Genomic DNA, 17,182 nt, shown 5'->3' on the forward strand with positions numbered 1-17,182 from the left:
CAGGAAGGGGGAACGAGATGAAGCAAATGTTTCTCAGGTTCAGCTCAGCAATCATCTTTTCAAATAGACAATTCCTGAAGCAAAGGCAACCACAGAGCTATTTTGACTAAATAAGCCTGGAATCACTGAATCTTTCTTCCTGCCAAGTTCTAGAAAGGAATGGGAAAAGTTCCCAGTGCCAGTCAGTGAAAGTAACGGTTTTGACAACGCCCCCTTTTTGACTTTACCCCTTGTTCCACTACATCTGTAAATTCTTTGCTAAATTTAGTATTTTTAAAGTAAAATCATGAAAACATAGAATGGTTTGTGTTGGGAGGGACCTTAAAGATCATCCAGTTCTGACCCCTTGCCATGGGCAGGGACACCTTCCACTGTCCCAGGCTGCTCAAGGCCCCATCCAAAGCCTTGAACACTTCCTAGCCTGGAACACTTCCACCCACAGCTTCTCTGGGCAACCTGTCCCAGAGCCTCACCACCCTCAGAGGGGGAAATTTCTTCCTAACATCTAATCTAAACCTACTCTCTTTCAGATTAAAGCCATTCCCCTTTTTCTATCACTCCATGCCCTTATCCAAAGTCCGTCTCTTGAAGCCCTTTTAGGTATTAAAAGGTGATCTAAGGTCTCCCTGGAGCCTTCTCTTCTCCAGGTTGAACATCCTGAGCTTTCCCAACCTGTCTCCATAGCAGAGGTTCTCCAGGCCTTGGAGCATCTTTGTGGCCTCTCTGAACCCACTGAGCCCATGTCCTTCTTATGAAGAGGACCCCAGAGCTGGATATAGCCCGCCAGGTGGGGTGTCACAAAAGTGGAGCAAAGGGGCAGAATTCCCCCTCATCTGCTGGCCACCATGCTTGTGATGCAGCCCAGGACACATTTGGCTTTCTGGGTTCTAAGTGAACATCGCTGGGTCACGTTAAGCTCATCAAACTACACTGCCAAATCTTTCATCTCAGCTCTCAATCCATCTCTCACCAGCCCGTGCTTATGCTTGGGATTGCTCTGACCTACATGCAGGACCTTCCACTTGGCCCTGTTGAAGTCTGGGAGGTTCTCTCCAGCCTGTCCAGGTCCCTCTGGGTGGCATTCCTCCCCTGCAGCTTGTGCACAGCCCCGCACAGCTCAGAGACGTGCAGGGGGTGCCCCCATCCCTCTGCCCGAGCTCCCACCGGAGCCGGGAAACAGCCCCAGTGCCCGTACAGCCTCCTGAGGATACCACACCTCCTTCACAGCTTCTGTCTTACAACAACTGGCAAAGGTTCCTTCTCCGTTTCCCTGTCCCCAGAAAGCTCAGCAGGCCCAGCCTGTCCCACCCGATGCCCACTCTCCCCCGGGACCGCTTTCCCTTCTCCAGCTGAGAGCAGGACGCCCATTCTTTATTGAACCGAGGGATCGCGGTTCCCGGCAGTGCTCTGCCGCGACGCCCCTGCCCTCTCCCGGGCAAAGGGAGCCTCGCACCGTCCCTGCCGTTCCGGGGAATCGGGGAAAATCCCTGCAAAGCCCCAGCCCGGCTGGCGCTGCCCGCTCCCCGCACGCCGCGGAGCCCCTGCGGCCGGCAGCGCACAGCAGCAACCGAACAGCCAGATGGCACCGCACAGATCTGCCGGGCTCCTGTAAATATTGGGTTTGCTCAAGTAAATATGCATGCTTTCAGACTCTCAGCCAAATTTGAAGAGTACGCATCAGAGAGCTTGGCTTTATCACAAGATTTCTTAGACCTCAAGCCGAGTTTATATGAACTGGTTTCATTTAGCAGAAGTTCAGAGAACTCGCGGGGTTTTATTCCCATTTCCCTGTGGATGTGAGCTTCAAGATTAAGGGAAAAATCACTCAAGGAAAGTAAAACCAAACAGTGGAAAGACCAGAGATTGTCATGTGTCTAACTAGGAAGGAGTAGTGAAACATTAAACACTAAGAAATGTACAGAGATTTTAAAGTTACCAGCACACCAGATTTACCTCTCCTGGAGAGACCCCATGAAGTGATAGAGTGTAGTAGGGCTTCAAACTCTTAATCTATTAAATTAGGTATGTTGGAAACATCACACTATATCTGAATAAAGGCATCCAGATGGGTAACAGACAGATTTTTAGATGGTCCTAGAAATATTTGCACATTTTTTCAGAGTAGGATATCCCACAAGAGCTGGTCCTGGCAGCTCCACCATGCCATCAGTGCAACAGGTAGAGAGTAATGTCAGCAGCCACGAGCTACTCGGGCAGCAACAGCAAGGCTGAGGGAGTGCTGAGGATTTGTGGCAACTCAATGGTTCCTTCAAACTTTGTTTTTCAAAACAGCTTTCATAAATTGTATCATGTTAATCACTTCCAGTTGTGAGCCGTTGTTAGAATGTGTTTCCATGTTTTGAGCAGTGGAGGAAAATGATTTTTTTTCAGCGGGAAACTATAGAACAAACCAAACATTGTTGATTATTTTCCAAACTGCACTTTTTCTTCCATTATAATTTTGTAGCTAAATGCACTGACTTGCTGAAAATAGTCAGATCTACCTATCTCTTCTTGTCTTAAAAAGTGACTGGGAAAATTCCAAGGAAAATGAAACCCAAGCCAAAGTCCATTGCCATCTTCAAGTTAATTTATATAGGGCACAAATCCTCCTGAAGCAGATTAACACAAAATCATTCCCCATCTTTGGCCTGTTAATTGTGTTCAATTTGTCCTACTACTGAAAGAAGCCAATTTGATTTTAAAACCAACAAGCAAAACAGAAAAGCATAGGTGTGCTAGATCTTCTAACACAGCTTCTTGGCTGCCTCTATGCAAACTGTAGATAATATTTCTTCTGAAGTCATAAGCTTTGGCTCATGGTCCGACTACCTCTGCACAATGTCCCAAAGTAGATGGTGCTAATGCTATTTTAGTCCACAATTTGGCACTGATCCTGCCATACCCACAGCACATGGATAACAACACAGTGAAGCCCTGTGTGTCTGCACACTGCATGTGGCACTTCCCAAAAGAAGGCAGAAGAGCTTTAATCTCGACACTGACCAAGCAGTTCTATGCATAAAATCAGTGGAAGAGAGGCAGATATGACTGGATGATGCCTCTGCAGCCCTGTACCTCCAGCCTCTTTCATGCTGTGCTGGCTTATAAAGGACCTCTCTGGCACTATGTGACCTCAGCTCTCAGCATTCCTAAACTTTCACCTCCATGTCAAAAGAACACAGGGCTGCCCCTGCCACATATCCTTTGATGTGCAGTTGCACCATGACAAGGAAATTTTACATCATAGAGCTGCTCAAGCTTAGATCCAGCCCTGAAACCAAGTCTTGCATCTCCTTGATCCTCTTAATGCCTTTTATCACATTGCATGGGCTAGACTAAAGGATTCCTTAAGATCCCACACAGTCTTGTTTTCTTTGGTCCTTCTAATTTCTTATCATATCAGGAACTTCCCACTCCAATACAGAATTCCAGCCCTTTTGGCAGTTTTTTCCACATTCCATTAGAACTTCACAACCCTAAATAAAGTGTAGTTGGTTTGGTGCAGTCACTGGACTGCAAAGTTCCATAATTTAATTTACTCTTCTTTGCAGCAGTGCAGTGCCCCTTCTAGAGCCCTGTCTAACAGACAGATATTCTTCTCTGCACCTCATCTGATCACAGCAAGAGACAAGGCAGATGGCTCCAGCACTGGACGTCCATTGTACCAGAGGAGAGTGGAGACAATGTCAGTCCTCCAAAACACAGAATGGGAGAACGAGAAGAGTGTTGAATATTTGTCCTTTGCCTGTTTCCTCTCAGATGTATTGAGAGATATGTGATCAATTCAAGGATTTTTTTAATATTAGAATAAAGAAACACAAAAATCCTTTTTGAATACCTTGAAAACATCTCCTCGTTATAACCTGCTGTGAGGTAGTTCCAAAAGTGAACATTTCACCACGTGGGTCAGGAGCAATCAGACAAAAGGTGCCAATGCTCAGTTATACAAACCTGTGGCACCTGAGGAAACTGTCTGCCCGCAGACATCTTCCACTGCAAACCAGTAACTGTCCAGGAAAAAGGAAAAAAAAAAACAAAAACTTGAGAGTGATGGGGCAGTCAGTCACCTACAGCAGACAAAAATCCTGTCACTAGGAGCAAACTTCTGTGCTGCAGCACTGGGAGCTGCCCAGCAAAAATCCCTGGCTGTTAGGGCAGTAATTACATAAATCCCTTCGATGCATTTGTGTCAAAGCCATTGATGAAGAAACAGTATTAATTAGACCTAATCCACACTTCGGAGGCACCAGAAGGTATCAGCATGGCTCCAGGGGTTTAGGGCAGCAGACTGTATGTTTCAGCAAGGCTTCCTTCATTTCATCCTCATGAGTTTGAAGGCATAAAGGCAGAGAGGAAAGGAAGAGAGAAGAAAACAAAAGCAAAATAGCAGATTTGCAAATGTAACCTTTCCAAGGTGAGTTGTGTGGGAAGTTAAATACTACTGGGGCTGTGCCTAGGCAAACTGAATACCCTCTGATAGTTTGTGCCTTTGAGAAGGAACACTGAGATGTCATGAAGGTACCAAATAATCCAACTACAAGCACATCTATTTGCTTCTCTCAGAGCAGACAAACAACAGGCAATTAATGGGCAAAGGGCTAAATGAACCCCCTGAGTTATTTACTGCAGGAAGGCAAAGTCTGACACCCCCAGCACTGCTCCAGCCTTGTGCCAGCACTACTGGTTGCCCTGTCCCTCCAGTAAAAAACCAGGGTCTGCAAGATAGAGTGGGAGGCAGGCACAGACTGGAGGGAGGGGATGGCACTTGGAAAGTGCTCCAGGTCTTAGGCTCTGAAGAGTTAAAGCAAACAGAGGAATCGTAAACAAAAACAAAACAAAGCAAAACAAAACAAAACACAAAAAAAAAAACCCAAAACAAAACAAAAAAAGCTAAGCAGCAGCCCTTACAACAAAAATGCATTTTCCAAAATTAATGAGATTTATAAACTCTCCCTTTAAAAATGGAATATTTCCATTTTAAAATGTACAAAGACTAAAATCTTCATAAATATCCTACTAAGAAACTTCTGATGCTGTTTTAGATTTTCCATTGAAATACAGTGCATGGAGGTTGCCATAGCTACAAGCAAATTTTTAAATAACTGTTTTTCGTCAGAGCAGCTGCAGTATCCTACAGAAATGAAGATGAAGTGGGGAAGCTGGAAGGAGTCTGACCAAATTCAAGCTCCTAATCAAATGACTCCAAGATTTTCATAAACACAGCTTAGAAACTTTTAATATGGGTTCTGATTTTTAGAGAAAATACTACTCTGTTATTTGACAGGACCCCAGGAAATGTTGTCAGCAGTGCCAGAGATCTCAGTCAAGATAAGAGCTTTGTTTTCATGCTGGAAAACATAAAAATTTCCACTGCTAAGCCCCAGCCTGGTAGAAGTCCCCAGGCACCAAGGGATGTGCTGCAGCCTCGGCGTGCTCTGAAGGGCTTTCTGAATGAACTGCTTGACTGGCAGCAGTGGGTCTAAAAATGCCCCAAGAGCCACAGATTTCTGTACCCAGGAAAAGCTCTTCCTTGCCAGAGCTTGTACAGGAGAACACAGAAAGGAGAAAATGTGAAAAACAAGTGAAGCTGTAAAACACTGGCAGGAGGCTTTTGAGGAGAGGCTGTGATTTAGGTGGTCTCCCTCCAATGGTGTTGAGTGCTTGCTGGGCATCAGGAGGCTGTTTCTTCTTCTGTAGCATCTCTCCCTGGCTTGAATAGGCAGAGCAACATTCTGTGCAATAGCATGAGCAGGAAATAAACATTTCTGCACTGTGGGCATCTGTTTGGGGGAGGCCTAATCTAAGGATAAGATCAAGAGCCTTCTTTCAACCTGTAGTGCTATCTATGGTAAATGTCCTACAAAAAACTTCAAATAAAATAATTTTGTCCCCTCAGGCAAGTATGTCCCTGTGTCCAAGTCCATAAAACAAAAATAAATAAAGAATAAAATTTCTCAGTGGAATATCAAGAGATTTAACTCCACCAAAACAGTAATTGAACTGCTATCTATGGAAGGTGGAAATGCTTGGCTGGGTTTGGATGTTTTTCTAAACAACAAATTAATGATTATTATTAATAGCACTATTATGAATCTGAATAAACCATCTCAGTGATTGCTGGTTTTATGCACATTGCTTCATTTATCTATGACCTGTTTCTGAGAGGTTCCTCCATAGCACAGTGGAAGTGCTTCCTCCTGCCAGGCTGGTGATGCTTGAAGGCTCGTGTTGCTCTGCTCTGCCATCACCTGCACAGCAGAGGAGTTTACAGGCAAGCAACAGATATTAATCCATATAGACGAATCTTCTGGACAAGGTAATTTTATTTCAAATGTGATTTAAAATTCCCTTCACATCTTGAAATGAAACAGCTTCCTTTCCCAATGACTGTATGTTTGTTTGCTCCAAAATTATTCTGGGGTAAACAACAAAGAAAAACAAAGGGGAACAAAGTCAGAAAAAAACTTTAAATAAAAGTTAGAAAAAGGAAAGTTAAAAAGCTATTACGGCAGATTCTCCTAACAAATTACATATTTTTACTAATTCCAAGTACTCAAGGAAGTGTTCAAGGCCAGGTTGGATGGGACTTGGAGCATTCTGGTCTAGTGGAAGGTGGCCCTGCCCATGGCAGGTGGTTGGAAATGGATGATTTTTCAGATTCCTTCCAAACTAAACCATTCTATGATTCTGTGATTCATGGGTACTGAGGCAGTTTAAGTACTATCTTTAGCACAGAATAGAAATTTTTTTAAAAGATGGAAAAGTCCCTCATTTTAGAAATTAGATATTTCATGGCAGGCAGAAACATCTCAGTCATTCAGTGAGATCCTGGCACAAGACTGTTCAGCTGGCTTTACCCAACATCCCCTCTCCACATTGGCAGTAAGTGATCAGAAAGTGGAAAAAAATAACAGCTTCCAGAAAGACAACTTAGTAAATACCTTTTATAATGTAAGTTATAAAAATTTCTCTTTGCCAGGCTGAAAAGAGGCTAGCACAGCAGAGTGAGGGAGGGATGCCAATGAACAGAGAATTCTGTACTGGTGTGCATGTATCCTGTCAAAGGGTCAGACCTTCCTGTATATCTTTAGGCACTAACTTTTCTGATGTAGAGTTTTTTTTCAAGGAAAGGAACAGAAGATTAAAAAAAAGCACAGCCTGCTGTATGGTTGGGCTGCCAGAAAAACAGATTGTGAGTCATTGCAAGCTACTGACCTTAGTCAGCAGATTGTGACTCCACAGCTTTCCAGCCCTGCTGTTTCCTCCCCAGGGCAGGTGAGAGGCTTGTCAAAGCTGTAGAGGCACACTCACACTCACAGTGAAGTGCTATTTCTCTCAACTGTGCAGACATCAGGATTGCTGAACCCGACATAAACTCAGCATTTTCCTGGAAGGAAAAAGAGATGTTAGCCAAAAAGTTGAGCCATGGTCTGCAAGAGCTTCCTTGTCCTGGAGATCCAAAGAGCAGGTGCAGAGCCATCTCCAGAGCAGTGTGCAATGCACAGCCACTGTTTGGAGAGTCTGAAATGATCTCCTGAGAGCCCTCCCTGCAGCCTGCACTGAGCCTCTCCTCAGCATCCACCGGGCAAGGCACACACAGGGCAAGGCAGAAATGCAGAGGCTGAAGGAGAGGATGATGGCTGGGAGGCAGCAAAAGGGAGCAGTGGTCAATGCCACAAGGCACCCTCTCCCCTTACCTGCAAAGTGAAACACAACAGCACCTACAGGCCAGGGACTGCTGCAGCTCCTCTCTCTGTGCTGCTTTGCTCTTTGCTCCCATTTTGCTTTTGAAGCAGTTCATCAGGCCCTCCAGCACAGGAGGTTTGGTTTTTTCACCACATTCAAGCATTATCTTGAAGCAAGGAGAAGAGAATCTTGGGGGATGAGCTAAAAAAAAACTGAAGTAAAATTTTAAAAAAAGAGGGAGAGAGATAATACACATACAGGGGAGAAAAGTAAAAAAAAAAAAAAAAACCTCCAGGAGATATGCCCTGAGAGAGGCAGGGATGGATCAAGGACCAAGAAGTGGGGAGAATATCAGTCAAGGGAGAGGAAGGCAGCAAACCACACAAGCAGTGTGGTGACACTGAGGCACGCTCCTACAAGAAGAAGAAGAAGAAGTATGTAGGTGTTTGTCCTCATTTGTTTGTTGTGAATAGTAAACATAAAACCACAAGTCAAAAGCAAAAAGCATGCAAGAGAATTCAGGGCTTCTCCATCTAAAATGTTCAGTCTCTCAGTTTGCTCATCTGAAAAATGTAGGTGCCCTACTGGTCTGCCAGAGCTGTGCCAGGGGGATTGAGCCCATTGATTTATTCAGAACGAAATAAAGGGAGTGAGATCTGTGAATAAGCACCAGAAGGTGCCATAGGTCAGTTTAAAAGAGACATAGAGAGAGTATATCTTTTTAGGAAAAGCTTTACCTGTGCCAAAAAGTAGGTTTTAATCTATATCAGCACTAAAAAATTCAGGTGAAGTCACCTGAATGCTTCCGTACTGAAAAATAAAGTGAAAAATCAGAATTTCACTTTGGAATTAAACATTTGGAGCAACAGAGAAATCCTGCAGAAGAGATGCAGTCATCAGAGTTGTGATGCTTCATCTTCTGGTGGTTGTGCATGGAGCTGGTAGATTCAGTAAAGATTTAGATCCATTAATTTACCCTGACGTGTTGTACATCTGACAGAACCCTAGGACAGGAGCCACTGAGTCATTCTACCTTCAGCACTGTGACCCTGCATTCCTTCATGTGCAGGCTGGGGGTGTGAGATGCAGGCTGGGGGTGTGAGATGCAGGCTGGGGGTGTGAGATGCAGGCTGGGCCATCCTGAGGCTGCCCCAGCTACAGTGAGGCAGAATAAACAGGTCTATTGTGAGGCAGCAGGATGAGACAGACAGAAGTTACACTGCTTTGAAACTGCACACTAAAAATACTTTTTGTTCTGCTGGAAAGGCACAGCAGTGTCAGTAGGACAGCCTGGGACTTGAAAACCTATCTGGTTTAAATATATCAATATCCCAAAAGAAGATGCTTCGTCATGAAGGGCAAGCAAGCCTCAAAGGCAACCACAGCAGCCTGGGCCTGAGCGAGAGCACACTGAATGGCTGGTCACTGCAGGGCTGAAAGGCAGGCTTGCATCTGCTTTCAAAATAGCTCTGTCCCTATTCATTTTATTCTGTTCTCTCACTGAGCAGCAACTGTAGAGCACAGAAACATCCAGGCAGCTGGGAGAGGAAAAAGGCTTGAGAATAATGAACTCTGGGACCAGCTTTTTCCTTCACTATTTTCCACACGAATGCTATAATCAGAACATATACTTGCTCAGGACACAAATACCATCTAGTTTTTTCATTACACACGGGCAATGAGGCAGCTTTCCTACATGAAAGGCCATCATCCATGGAGAGCTGGAGCCCAAAGTTAGACAGAAGTTTCCTGACTCTCCCCTGGACACAGCCAGCTCCTTGCACTTGGGAAGGTTCAGCACCACGCAGACGTGGCCACCAAATTTTTGGTAGTGACATCCCATTTGCAGTTTGCCAAAGGCATGGTGACTGTGAGTGTGTAGGGGGTGAAGAACCTCACCCTGGGGGTACACACACCCCTCTGGCCCACCCAGGGTACCCCCTGACCCCTCCAGTGAGTAGGATCACAAGCACCAGCCATCACCAGAGTAACAACAGCCCTGTTCGTGCTCCCTGCCTACATGACAGTGACTCCTTCACCCCCCTGCATTTTAACTACTTAAGCTTAGTTTGAGACAACATCAACAGTGCTATTATTAGTTCATGACTTACCGTAGACTTTTGAGAAAAAAAGAGCAGTACTTACACCACATTTTTGTTTTGTCACATAGATGGGACTCCAAAGACTTCTGTGCTCTTGATTTCATCCATGGCCTTGTTACCACCATGCACCCATCACCTCTGTGCTGCATCACTGCCCAGAGGCTGGGCTGCACAGTGAAGGAAGAGGATGAAGCTTTGCAGCATCTAATATCCACCACACTGCCTGCATCAGACATCCTGTAAATTGTTCCATTAATCTCTCTTCTTTTGAAGATTTTGCCAACTCTGACCTCAAATTTCATTTCCTCTTTCTGACAGGGATGATAGAGGAAAATAAAAAGTAAAAATTTCAGTATCATCCTTTGCTCAAGTTTCTCCATCCTGTTTAATGGATATTCCCACAGCAGGAGCTGGTGGAACCAGTGAGCTCTTTCAAGAACTGTAATTTCTACACTGGTGAGCACAATACATCTCAGACAGCCGCAGCTGAAACTCTTCAACCCCTAGGATAAAAATTTAAATGAAAAATATATCAGTATGAAGGTACATCTGTATCCACAGGCACCAGTGATTAAGATCTGATTTTTTTTTGGTGTGTAAATACATATTCAGAATGAAAGGCACACGGCAGTTTTAAGCTATTTAAGCTACTTTAGCTGAACACGCTCTTCCTACACCTGTGGGATTTCAGCATCTCTATGCTTTTAAGAGCTTTGTAACAGAGGGATAAGATCAGTTATGATCCACTTTACTGAGCTGGAAAAATGTAATTTAGGTGTTATTATTGCAAGAAAGAGGTGGAAAGCTCGTTGCTAATTGTAACTCTTCACATGCTTAAAGACGACAATTACTTTTCCCGATCCCTGAATGAAAAATTTTAACGTAAAGTCCTCCAAGAAAAAACATCAACCTGTGACTTGAATGAATTCCCCTACAGAGGGATGCTTGTGCTACCAAGCCTTCAAACAGCGCTTACACTGCCATCAGTAATTACACTGGAAACTCCCTAAACCAAGCACTTTGGGAGCACATCACTAACCTCAGGAAAGCAAATCTGTGTTTATGGAAGTGGGCAGGTTGGCTGGTGCAAATGAATAATCTTTATAGTCACAGCTTCTGTCAAAACTGGGTATTTGGCACAAGACAAAGCAAATGAGGCAATAAGTGCACAGCAGTGGTACCAGGAGAGCAGGGTACAGTGGATTATCAGTTGGCAAATACAGTGCTCAGCCCAGGGGAGGTCCAGGTTTCCACAGTCTAAAGGAGCTCACCACAGCTGTCCACAGAGAACTGCACCACTCAGCAGGGTTTGGGGACCATCATCCAATCAACAGCATCTCAGGGATTCAGATGTAACCTTGATAACGAGAGGAAAGAATCAAGCTAATCAAACAGTGAGTAGCAACACAGAGCCTATGAGATCAGAAGAGATTCCATCACTGCACAGCTATTTATCCTGAGAGAGCCAGGCCTTTGCAGTGACCCCTCCCTGCTGAAATGATTCACATCAGTTATGCTTCCTCTCCTGCTTGCTGCTATCACCAGAAGAGGTAGAGAATGATCAAGTGCTTCTTTGATCTCGGGTGTATGTGCAGACAGAAACATCCAAGCTGAAGAACTGAGCCCCATGGGTCTGACAGCAGATTCAATTACAACCCATGGAATTCAGTTCTCAAAGCTGAGAATAAATGACATTCATTTTCAGGCTGTCCCGACACACGGCAGTATCTCATACTCCTGCTGGCTCTCTCCAGTGCCTGGCCTTCTTCCAGGAGCTGTAAAACAAGAGTGGAAACTTCACTGCAGCCAAATCAGCTGTACCCAGACTGTAGGTCAGAAGCAGAGTAATGGCTCCAGGACATATATTTTGAAAAATTAGCTATTTTATATATTCCTTTGACACCAGAAGTGGCCACACACACAGGCACAATGTGCCCTAACATGTTGCAGAACTCCTAGTAACAAAAAAAAAAAAAAAAAGGTACAGGCAAGGAATATAACACTAAAACATTTTGCACTTTTCTGGAAGCCTTTGAGAATTTCAAAGAGGTGAGTTATAAATTTCCTTCTTTTTTTTCTTTGTTTTTTTTTTTTTAAATACAACAACACAGAGGTAAAATCACAAAGGTAAAATCTTCCAGAGTCACTCAGCAATCTTGTTAACAAAATAATCCAACCAGAAGCTGAAAAGAAGGAAATCTGGTACTGGTGCAGCCCTGCAGAGTCATCAGAGTCTGTGGCAAAAAGGCAAGTGGAAGCCTTCAGCATAACAGCTGCATGGTTGTGTACTGACACAACTTTGTCAAACTGTCAGCCTCATCCCAGGGTGACAATCCCACCCAAAGGCGTTCTGGACCACAGAAAACGCTGCTCAGACATGCTGGAGGTCAAAGCTGACATCTCCACAAGGAAACACCTCATCACCTCTGACAAGAGAAGTCACAAGTTTCATTAAACTGCATACCCTAAACAGGGAATTTTTTAAGAAAAATGTATGTTAGATGCATATAAGACTATATATAAACAGTGTTGGTAAGTTATAAAAAAAATTCAGATTTATTTTGAACATTTTAAAGATATTTCTTTTTGTTCCAGTGAGATGCATTCCCGGAAAAAAATCTCTTTGTTTTCAATGAAAAGAATATTTGGTCTGAAAATATGCCATGATGCCAGTTTCAGCCACGTTCTCCTTTGACCCTTTATGAACTTCATATGTGACATTCTGTATCCTTTCACTGTCCTTCCAGGAATAACTCCCTCCCTCTGAGAACCCATTTGCTCAAGGATTAAATTCATGCATTTGCAAACAAGAAGACAGCCCATAAAATTATATTGTTCTGCCTTTGCAAGAGCAGTGAGGAGGTGAGTCTTTCCAATGGGCCATAAATCTGCTTCTTGGAAAAACACTATTTTGTTCTATTCCAGCAAGGTCCCTTACTACCTCACAGCTTGGAGATCTTATTACACCAGATTTAACAATTCCTACAGGACAGATACTTAATAGACAATCATCCTATAAAGTTTTACTGCTACACCAAAAGGCAAACCGTTTTAGAGTGATTGAATCATGTTAACTGCCTGAAGACTATTCTTCCATAAGCTTTCTTTTTAATTAAATATGTTTTAACAGGAAAAGAACATAAAGATCCTAAAGCCATCAAGTTACTGCAATGTGTAAATTCTCTGCATTTTCCTTACCATTCCTTACTTTTATTCTCTATGCTGCCATTACAACCTTTCTTTTCAGTAAAACACCTGTTTGTCCAAACATATAACCAAAGAGTGAGAATTTAATGCTTTTTAACCAGTTAGTTATCTACTGCAGCTTCACATGAAATCCAGATACTACCCAAATGAGCTCATGGTAATTAATTAACACAGATAGGGAACTTGAAATAAAATATGAATATGGTCCCATTTCATTAGGAGCATAAAGCATCTTGTTCACCGTTATTTTGTTAAATACATTTTCCCCACAGCTAGCAGAAAAAAAAATACTTATCTCACAGCTACACTGACAGCCGGGTAGTTGAAACAAGAAGGTGAAATGGAAGATGAAGGTATTCTAGAAATTTTGAATTTTTTTTTTAAAGGAGAGGAAAACTCACAGCCAGAAAGGAGCATGGTGGCACCAGAGGCAGGCAAACACTCGAGCCCAGCAGAATCTCTCAGGTTCGGCTGTGCTGGCTGTGAAATTTCAGTGCAGACCATGGCCGTGTGCTCGGCAAAGCCAGAGTGTCCTGCAGGGGAGTTCTGCTTGCTGGGCAGACCTTGAGCCTCCCCTGCAGCAGCTCCAGATCAGCCTCACGCTGTAAAAACCTCTGCCTGGTGTCATGAACCCAGAGTTCAACCTTTAAAACCCAAACGCTTGGTCCTCTCCATTTAAAAATTACCCATTTCTTTGATTTCACCCTTTCCCACTCAGCCCAGGACAGGCAGCCTCATTTGCTCTCCAGAGCAATTCCAGTTCCTGTAGGAGCTGCCTGGGGTGCTGGGCTGTGGGGGGCTCTCACCTAGGGCTACCTCACACCAAAAACAATCCCACCCTTTCTACACTGAACATATCTCCTTCCATCGTTCCCATTCTCAGCAGAGCAGCTCTGCCACAGATTAGGGATCCACAAGAAAGTCTTTACTCTGGTGCTTAGGTACAAGGCAAACACTGCCATATCCTAACTTTAAATATTGTTAATCCCTCTCAGTACAGCTCGTGCAAGTTTACAGGCAGAGTGCTCACACACTGAAGATCTTTCTGTGCTCAATAAAGATCATGTTCACCCACAAAAACCCAAGGCCAAAGTTTCAGCTCAGGCTTAAAGAAAAGTCCCACCTAAGCTTTGCTCTTGAGCTCTGCCAGTATCAAGCAGCTCCCATCAGACACAGATACACTGGTGTCAAGCACTCCCTGCTCCCAGGCTCTCCCCACATCAGTGAAGACCACAGGCAATGCCAGATGAGGAACTGGAGATATTCTTTCCCCTGAACCCTTCAGGATGAAAAAGGTCCATAACACCTTTGGCCCAGCAACTACACAGACACTTTCATTATTCCCACACCACAAAGAAAAAAAAAATTAATAATCTGGACTGGTTAATTCTTATATGAAAAAAAAAATTCCTGTCTCATGATGAATCAGATTAGCCCAAACACATATTTTGGGTTGTTCAGAAACAAATGCATTTGTTCCCAAAATGCATTCTGGAACTTCCAGTTATTTTCTGGCTGCATTTTTAATTTAAAAATAGTTACATTTCTATTACCAATGTTTATTCCACAAATATCAAACATTCCATTTCTTCTGCTGTAGAATTGTCTCACTCTGTTTATCTTGAGGTTCAATTCTCTTGTTTCCATTTTAATCATATTTTCCAACACCGTACTTGGTACAACAAACCATTTTCCTTCATGGAAGATAAAAATGATTGGATATTCCTTCTCATGTTTTAAATGAAATTAATGTTATTTTTTGACCTAGAACTTACTGATTTTTTCTGCATTTTTTCACTAAATTGGAGAAAGAATACATGGAAAAATACACACAAGGCATAAATCACTAAGAAAAACAACATTTACACTATCAGCCATCTATATACATTACAGCTAGTAAAACACTAATATCAAAAGTGCATAATAAAAAGTTATTTCCTATTTTTAAAAAGTTCTGGCTAACAGCAATAATAAAGACTTCTAATACTAAGTATTATTTTTAGTAATCGCTATACCATTTACTTACAGTGGAGTTACAGTATAGTATAGTTTCATTTATACTCAGCCACAATAAGTCACGGCCCTGGAGACAATTCCAGCAAGCTTTATGTATTAAAAAATAGAAACTTTTGTGGGCTCCATGTTCTGGCTTTTTTATATATGCTTTCAGATGACAGGATGAAACTCAGTGTAGAAGAATGCAGCAGTCTAACGCACGTACTCTGCACATTGACACGACTGCAGTAACAGCTGTACTAACAGTGCCCAGATGCAGGAAATTGGAAAGCAAATTTTCAGTGTGCTAACAAGGGCGATGAGAACTGAGATGTTAAAAGCCCTTGCAACTGCTCCAGCCCCATCTATTTTTTTCTAATTTCAGCAATAAAATGTTACTGTATACAAACAGAAAGTTTCACACCAGCTGACAGAGGACAAAGGAAAAGTCCTAACTCTTTGAACACAGAGCTGTCCCAAAGCCAGTGACACTTCTTTCCTTGGTCAGGATATCTGATAACCGTGCCCAGGACAGATGCTGCAGGTGACAGATGTGCTGTCTCCAGCAGGGTGGTAACTGCTCAGCTGAACTAATTCCTGATAAATGGAGTGGAATAGAGTGAGCTCGATATGACTGGACAATCAGTATGTTTCAGAAATAATCTAAACACCCAAAATAGGAAGATATAAAAAACAACAGGAGAGAGTGGGTGACCATTTCTTATTCCTTCCCAATTTACACATTTTTAATAATTCAAGAGTACTGGCAATGTTACTTCTGCTGAAAGTACACAGGTAGTTAGAGTATTTGTCACTACATAACTACTAGACTGTATTACCAATAGAGAAATGGTTACACTCTGAGTAAGCAGTTAAAAAACAAACAGGTAAACATCAATTAGTCACGTTTTTGTACCCCTCCCATTATTTAAAAAAAGGAATGTCATCATCACCTAGCAAGGAATTTACTTGGAGAAGCACAATGTAATAAACAACTGTAAAGTTGGTAATCCATTAGAAGCCAGAGATTTCTTCAAACAGGTTTTTAATGTAAACACTTAAAATACAATAAGTCACTGTATTTATCTTGTAACTATACTGTAGTTATTGAAAATAAAGTATTCCACAAAGAGCAAACAAACTTCCAACACATGCGTGGTTTGTCTCAATTCCAAGGCACTGAAATAAACCAGTGCAGTATCATTACACTGGAACAGCTCGAGCAGTGTGGAACTGGCCCCTGTTAGCTCAGAGGCACCTGCCAGTCTGGGAGCACTGAGCTGAGCCCTGCTCAAGGCACCTCAGCCCTGCTCTACTGCCTGGCATGGCTCAGCCCACGGGCTGTGAGCTCTGCTGCCAGACCCCAGGCCACGGTCCATCCTGTTTAGAAGATGAAAAACTGGGAGTCGGTTTCTGGAAGCTTCCAGGGACTGCCTGCAGGTGCAGATGGCTCCTTTTGGGGCATGTGAAATGGCCCAAGATTTTTGTTTCGTTTGCATCCATTAGCAAAGGCTGAGGAATGCTCCCCTACAGTCAGCCTGTGGGCACCTGGTGTCTTCCTCTGGGATACACTCACCTGCTATTCAAAATTTTACATCTTGCTCTCCTTGAATGCATCAGATCTCATTTTAAATAAAATAATTTAGGTATTATTTAGATTCAACATGACCATATCCAGAATATTTAGGCAAGTATGCTGTCTACTACTAATGATTCCATTAATAACTTAAGATCACTAGAGTTGTCAATAAGGACTTGGATACCCAGTGTATATTAAAGGTTTAAATCAATTTTTTCAGGCTTCTCCTTGATGAATCCCCCAAGACCATCCCAGGTAGTCACTGATATATTTGAAAGCTCTGTCTTGCAAAAGAGTCTCCCCTGGAACCCTGAGCCCTTGTCCTGCTAAGCTGGCAATCCTCAAACTCCCTCTCCCCAGGAATTCCAGGCCCTGCTTACCCAACAACTGTTTTAAAAATTGTGAGACTCCATGCCCAAAGCACATTTAGATGGAGTCCAGGTATTTGAAAAGCTGTAGAAGAGAGAGCAGCTGGATTTGCTCATGAAATTAGGGAACAGGTTCAACAATGATAAACAAAATCTATTTCAATCATAAAAACTGATGTTCATCCTCTCTTTTGGGAAAAGATGGAAAATGTGTTCATTTTGACTGATAAAAAGACATTTTA

The 17,182-nt window shown here is 43.0% G+C and overlaps 1 protein-coding gene across 1 annotated transcript in view; it reads left to right on the forward strand.

The window, feature by feature from the left end:
• The window catches only part of ATP10B (ATPase phospholipid transporting 10B (putative)), a 78,980-nt gene extending 73,494 nt beyond the window's left edge, over positions 1–5,486 (forward strand). The window contains exons 23-25 of the mRNA XM_053991483.1: positions 1,281–1,619; positions 3,555–3,688; positions 5,288–5,486. Of these exons, the coding sequence (XP_053847458.1) occupies positions 1,281–1,619; positions 3,555–3,688; positions 5,288–5,486 (672 nt within the window). The remainder of the gene's footprint in view (positions 1–1,280; positions 1,620–3,554; positions 3,689–5,287) is intronic.
• The last annotated feature ends 11,696 nt before the right edge of the window (positions 5,487–17,182 follow it).

This window comes from Vidua macroura, chromosome 15, assembly GCF_024509145.1.
Source record: "Vidua macroura isolate BioBank_ID:100142 chromosome 15, ASM2450914v1, whole genome shotgun sequence".
In the NCBI taxonomy this organism is placed as follows: Eukaryota; Metazoa; Chordata; class Aves; order Passeriformes; family Viduidae; genus Vidua; species Vidua macroura.